The sequence below is a fragment of the Benincasa hispida genome, chromosome 12, assembly GCF_027475165.1.
Source record: "Benincasa hispida cultivar pf3 chromosome 12, pf3_genome.v1.1, whole genome shotgun sequence".
NCBI classification, from domain to species: Eukaryota; Viridiplantae; Streptophyta; class Magnoliopsida; order Cucurbitales; family Cucurbitaceae; genus Benincasa; species Benincasa hispida.
The window spans coordinates 22860787-22867656 of NC_143489.1; the positions used below are offsets into that span (position 1 = coordinate 22860787).

The following is a 6870-nucleotide window of genomic DNA, read 5'->3' on the forward strand; positions in this document are numbered from 1 at the left end:
GTTTACAAACTACGAGACTCTGAGAGAATTAAGGCACCAATCCCAACAATAACATCGTTTGAACATGGACAATTTGTAGCATTCATTAATAAGAGATCTTTATGTCAAAAGCATGTAATTACAGATTACAATTACATGAGAGCATGAAATCTTGAATGATTGTCACTTATTACAAGAACAAGTTCCTTCTTTCAAACTCACAACTTGCCTATGTTGGCCTTTATAGGGAGAAATCATACTTATGCCAGTTTGTACTTTAAAAGTTTGAGTTTTCCTGTCAACTGATATCACTGTGTGTGCAGATGCTCGTTTTTCTCACCTCTTAAGCTTTCCCATGACATATTCTGTATACATGTCCCCACGGTCGAGTGCTTCGCTTATCTCTTGTCTTCTTCATTCAAAGTACAGTATTCTGCGATAGAATGTTAGCCTAACCAAATAAGTAATGAGTAACATTTTAGTACCTTTGAAAACACCATTTATACATTCAACTGCAATGTTTATCATCCACCCATCGCAATACCCATAGTCATGTGATTGGGTCCATTTTTTCAAGTCAATATCATAAAAATATTCAAGGCATTCAAGGTTCAATTGTTTCAACTCTTTCATGCACTGAATAAATTTGTACCTTTGGTGTTGATTTCCTGCCTTAAACACCAAATCTTTCAATTGTTGATTTATATTTCGTATTGAAATTACTAGCAACATGACAAAGACAATATCGATGGTACGCTCTAGGTTCACTCCAACCAATTTCCTCGTTGTTAATTGTAGCAAGAATGCCCTTATATCTATCATAAATCAAACAAATACCATCTCGTTAGGTAACATATTCACGCAATGCCCACAAAAACCATGATCAACTGGACGAATTTTCACCTTTAACAATAGCAAAAGCAAGGAAAAATATATGCCCGTTTGCATCAATAGATAAGGCGGTCAATAATTTCCCCTTATACTTTCCATAGAGATGAGTTCCATCAATCTGGACTAATAGTCTACAATATTCGAACCCTTCTCTTGCAAGACTGAAGGACCATAAAACTCGACAAAAAATAGTTGTACCCGACACATCAGACGGAAGGAAATACCAATCTGATCGTGTTTCTGGATTGTAATGAACAACAACACTCAACCAATACGGAAGCTCTGAATATGATTTCTCCCAATCACCAAACACAACAATCAAGGCTTTTCTCTTGGCTTGCTACACCCGTCAATAATTAACATTATACCTATAATGTTTTTTAATTGCTTCTTGAAGTAGGGACACAGGTACCCCAGGATCAGCTCTAACAATATTTTGGATTTCGATACTCATAAAATTTGAATAAAGTTGTGAATGATCCTGTGTCAATTCTGAATACAAATATGCCTGTAATCTCCATTCACGATCATCCTTCTACAGTTTGCATCTCACACACCAAATATTTTGATTTGATTCTACTACCACAACCTCATAGTGTTCTGTCACTCAGTATTTGTTTACGGCAAGTTGTAAATCTTCTTTAGTATCAAACAACATTCTTTCTTGTATTGAACTACAATTATCTACACATCTACTTATTTCCTCCAATGTTGACCCTGTTCACATGTTGAATTAGTAATTTTCCAATCTATTTGTGTGATCATATCTGACGGTACCAACTCAAGATCATGTTCTCTTATGACTAAATCTTCAGGACGCATCAAGATATTTACTTAAATTTTGACAATTGTTATAGTTGACAAAAAATATGTTAATATGATAAAAAGTTTTAAATTCAAATAAATAAATATTCCAAACTTTTAAATCCTCTTTTTGTCACAACTTTTAGTTTTCAACTTTCATAAATTTCCTTAAAAAGAAAATATTTGTTCTTTCTTTTTAAGAAAATCCAAATAAATTAATATTCCAAACAATCTAAATATTTTCTTAAATCAGCTCAAATAAAAAAAATAGATTTATGAATTAACCCAAATGAAAATTTATGAATCATACACTTAAATCAATCTAAATAAAATATGAATCATACACTTAAATTAGCCCAAATGAAAATAAAATAGTAGATCTATGGAAGAAATTTCATATATTGAAACAAAAGGTAGCCCAAATGTACAAATTTTGGAAATAAATAAATAAATAAAACTTTTACCTAAGGCAGGTGGTAGATCGGCTAATGGCAGCAGTAGCAAGAAGATCGGAGACGGTGGGAGAAGAGGTGGAGACCACTAAGTCGTGTATGGACGGTCTATGCCCGCGCTAGGTCACTACACTTCACAGAAGTCGTATACCGAGTACACGATTAAGGAGTAATCGTGTATCGGGTACACGATATTAAAACCTATTTTGTCAATACTTTCAACCCAATCCTATTTTGTTAATAATTATTAAAATAACATTATTAAAAAAAAATCCTAATTGGATGTCGTTTCCGATTGCCTTCGCGTAACGAAGAACAAACCACCGTCGCATCGATCCACAAACTCCCTTTCTGAGACGCCGGACCATTTCCACCAGCCACCGCACGCCCTAATCGGAGATGTACCTCAAGAAGGCATTGTGGACCGACGGACTCACGGCGAATCCTTCTGCCGAATCTTCGCCGGACGACCAATCGGCATCTGCAACGTCCTCCGCTGTCGGGGAATTGGTCAATTCTCTGAACCGTCAGAGGCTCTGCCGCGAGGTTACTTTTGCTCTCCGAACAGGCCTGAGAGACGCCAGCGCCGAGTTTAGCTTTCTCCGAGTCTGTGGTCTTCGTAGCCTCCTCAAGTCCCTTCGCTCCATCGCCGAGTCCAATTCTACGATTGAGCTTTTCTGCCAGACTCAGTCCGTGCCCGACCTTCAAGGTTTGAAACTCTCCGATTTTCGTTGCTTGCGTTAGTTTGTTTTTGCTCCTGGTGATGAGTAAAACTGTGACCCAACGGAGAAGATTAAATCGACTGCATTTTTGTTTCTAGCGTGATTCTGGTTTGGTGCGAGATATCTTGCACACTGGAATACAAACTGTGGAAATTGTACTGAATTATAGAAAATTAAGAATCTCTGTAGTCTCTTTTGGCTAGAAACCAAACTCCAAATTTCAGTTGTGCTTCCGCGGAAGCTGGATTGCTGAATTTTATTTTCTCCTGCGCGCAATAAAATGATGCTGTTCTTCCCTCTCCGTTTTGGGTATGTGACAGTGGTTCCAGTACTATTTCAACAGTCATTAAAAGAATCAGAGGATGATCCTGTGGTAAATTTGGACCATATCTTTGGAGTGGAACCTTTGAAGATCGCTAGTCCTTCAACCGATGCTGAAGTTGCCCTTGCACTACGAGTTCTGGAAGGTTGTTGTCTTCTTCACAGAGGGAGCACTGCTTTAGCCCATCAGCACAAGGCAATTCCGGTATATCCTCTAGATTTTGGAAGCTCTTATGCCATTCCTTTATTATCTTGTCTCTTTAAAATTGTTTAGAATAGCTAACTGCTCGTAATTGCATGAACAGTCATTCAGTTGTCTACTTGATATATACCTGTGTTATTGTGCTAGAGTGAACAGCTATGATGTTAAGACATGGGCTTCAAATTAATCTATCCGGTTAATGTTATGTATCTGCAATTTAAAATGTAGAGTCGACTTTGGTTTGTTTATATACGGTTTGGATAAAAGGATGTTTAGGCATTAGAAGAAGCAAACTCTTGTTAGTGAGCTGTGCAAATTCCAACATTTCTTGAGGATTTACAGAGAACCTTTGCATTACTAATATACATACAGTCACCAATCGTTTCTTAGACTTCTTTGGAAAATATGTCTGTATTGCTCTATTTCTTAGTCATTTGGCATGAGTTTGGTTGGCGCCTTATCTCCCTTCTCTCATTTGTGTATATTTGGCTTGGAATTTATATGCGTCCTTTCTGTTTCTTGTAGTCAGACAAGATAGATATTGTTACCTCTGAATGCCAAAGATAAATGAATGGATCAAAATGCAGTACCGTGAGTAAACTTGTCTTTAATGACAGGATTATGAATTGAGGAAGTCTTAGTATTCACCTTTCATTATGAGTCTTTGTTCATACGTACAATTGTTTTCCTAAATGGTTGAGGAAGTCATTCCTCAAGTTCTGGTTGCAGAAGGTCGTAGGATCATAGTGATTAGTGCATATAGCCAGAAACTACATCATGCCTAAAATTTTATTGCTTCTAGCTTTCTGTTGGCTGAGATCGTGCAATTTAATATCCAACTTATTTCTGCAGGTTTTGATGAATATATTATCAATTCGTGGAGTACTCGAACAAGGTGCATGCTTAGATGCTTTAATTTCAGTAATGTTGGATTCGTCGGCCAATCAAATGGTAATGCTGTCATTTAGACATATGGAGATCGGACTTTACAATGCCTTTGTTCTTGTACTCCACTCTCCTGTTTGTATTGTATTGTTCTCTCAATCATTGTGTTGCATTGGCATTTCTTGAATTTACCCAGTATACACGATTGAAACACTATAACAAGTCCTGTTTTCATGCCTAGCATTTCTGAAATATCAAGTTTAACTCTGTACTCATGGAAAGCGTTGCTTGTACTGACCGTTTAGTTTGATGAAAAACCAAGGAGTCTCATTGTACTTTATTTCCAGGATTTTGAGGTTTGTAACGGTATTGAGGAAGTTGCAGTGCTCATAAGGGACAAACAAATAGACGAAAACCTCAGGTCCTTCCCATCCCCATCTATCAGTCTATATCTGGTGCTTCCTTTATTATCATCACATCAATCATTTGCTCTATGATATGCAGTTGGTGGGAGAGAGAGTCCTTTCAAAGGCTATGAATACCATATATTTCCCTTAATTTTCTAATCTAATTTTTGGTCCCCTATTAACGTGTCTTTTGATTAGGTTGAAATGTGGTGAGTTCTTACTGCTGCTTATTGGACATGTAAATGGGAGGGGAAAGCCTCCTCTAGCAACCATACATGAAGACATAAGGCAGCTTCTGGGAGAGAAATCAGCCTCCTTGATATGGGCAGCCAGTCAATTCGGATCCACTCTTGATCCAGAGCAGAGATTAACAGCACTGCACATCCAAGCTCGTCGGGTTCTTGAGTCGCTTGACCTGTATTAAATCTGGAAATGGTAATGTTTCTTTAGATTCGTTGTCTGGAATGTGGCAGATGCAGTAGTAGTAATATAAAATTTTCGGGTGGATTTAGAAATGTGGTGGGAAAGGGGATGAAGTTGGAAAATCAGGCGCTTGGTCAAGTGTGAAGAGGAAAACAGGAACAGCATCTCTTTGTGTTGATTCTTGAAGGAGACGTCCCTGTCTGAGGGAACATCGTTTGGTTGGGGATGAGAAAAATGTGTTGATAGTGACAGCCCAGGTTGGATTTTGATCTTCACATGAAAGTTCAACCACATTACTAAACCAGGCATGTTCTGTTAAACCTTTTGAACAATTCATCATTACTTCACACAAAAAATTGTTTAATGGTAGGCCATGACTTGCCTGTCTGGTCGATTATCACTATAATGAGTCTTTTATTGATTGTTTAATTAATAGAATAGTTCTTAAATGATCGTTGTCAATTCGAGCATAACTCAATAGATAATGTACCAATTACTATCTTAAAAATGTCAATAGTTTGATTCTAGATGGAAGTTAAAATAATAATTTAAAAGAAAAAAAAAAAAAACGGATTGAGCTTTCCATATTTTCCTAATAATCGTGACTAATGAAGAACAATTTAGGGGAGAAAATTAAATGACTTTACGTCTTTTTTCCCTTGTAGCCTATAGGTGATATCATAAATTATCTCTATTTTCATATCAGTAAAATTGCTCTTTCAAATTTATGAAAGAATGGTGATTAACATTACAAACTATATGGAATGTTAAAAATAAAATTAGAAGTTAGTTTTACAAACGTCTTTCCAAGCAAACTCTTAATCAAACATATTTTCACATGTTATATATATATATATATATATTTATTTATTTTTTAAAAAAATGGTCTTTAAACACAAATTCAAAGATTAACATAGATTTTCCAATGCTAAAACAGTGGACCACCCATGACTTCTGGCCTTTCCCATTTTATATATATATATATATAAAGGCCTTTGTCCCTCTATTTTCCATACTATCCTACTTGATGTACACGGCTCTCAATTGGTCTTCATTTCAAAGCATCTCAAGTATTCTTTATTCACAAGAAACCCCAAAGTGTTCTCCATTAGCCAACTCTTATATCACTCCCTCCGAATACAAAAACTTTAAAATATATGAGAATACTTTTTGTTAAGAATTCTACTATTAAGTTATTTATATCATCTATTGACATAATCATACTCGATTGGTTAAGATATAATCCCTAAATCATGTCGAAATTATCCTTTGACAGGAGGACCTTGTTATTGTTGTACCAATATCTTCATATGATTCTTATTGGGCGTTTCTAGATGAGTTGGATAACTATGAACCATCTAATTCTTTTGAGAGATGGTGAGTCCGTCACTCACTTCTGTACACCACTCTGATCTTCCCCCTTTGAAGAAAAGCTTAAGGAAGAAAGTCAACTATCCTCTCATTCCAAGCTTATCGAACTCAAATCTAAGCCCCAATTGGAGATTAGAAATTACTCTTCATTTCTCGTTGCAAATCACTCTTCAAGTAGTCTAACAAAAGCTATTGACTTTCAAATGCCACAATCGGATAACTTGAGATAAACAACAATAGATGGAACCCTCAACGTGTGACAAAGAATGATTGAGAGAGAAAGGGAGGAAAAAAAACTCTTTACGATCACTGGAATTAATCTCCCCAGCATTTGTTTGATGAACACATATTTTAAATATATGTGTTAGCCGCATAGTAAGCTGAAATAGAAACTGGAGTGTTGGCCGTAGAGC

At 36.3% G+C, this 6870-nt stretch overlaps 1 protein-coding gene across 2 annotated transcripts; it reads left to right on the plus strand.

Moving 5' to 3' along the window:
* The first annotated feature begins 2351 nt into the window (after positions 1–2351).
* On the plus strand, positions 2352–5495 carry ISI1 (binding protein). 2 transcript variants are annotated; one of them, XM_090308602.1, is made up of 6 exons: positions 2352–2835; positions 3169–3374; positions 4224–4322; positions 4604–4677; positions 4862–5098; positions 5176–5495. In XM_090308602.1, the coding sequence occupies exons 1-5, from the start codon at positions 2526–2528 to the stop codon at positions 5085–5087; spliced, it is 915 nt and encodes a 304-aa protein (XP_090164728.1). In that variant the 5' UTR covers positions 2352–2525; the 3' UTR covers positions 5088–5098; positions 5176–5495. The 2 variants fall into 2 exon arrangements, with proteins under 2 accessions (XP_090164728.1, XP_038874930.2); XM_039019002.2 differs by having other exon boundaries at positions 2363–2835; positions 4862–5495.
* Positions 5496–6870: the final 1375 nt, after the last annotated feature.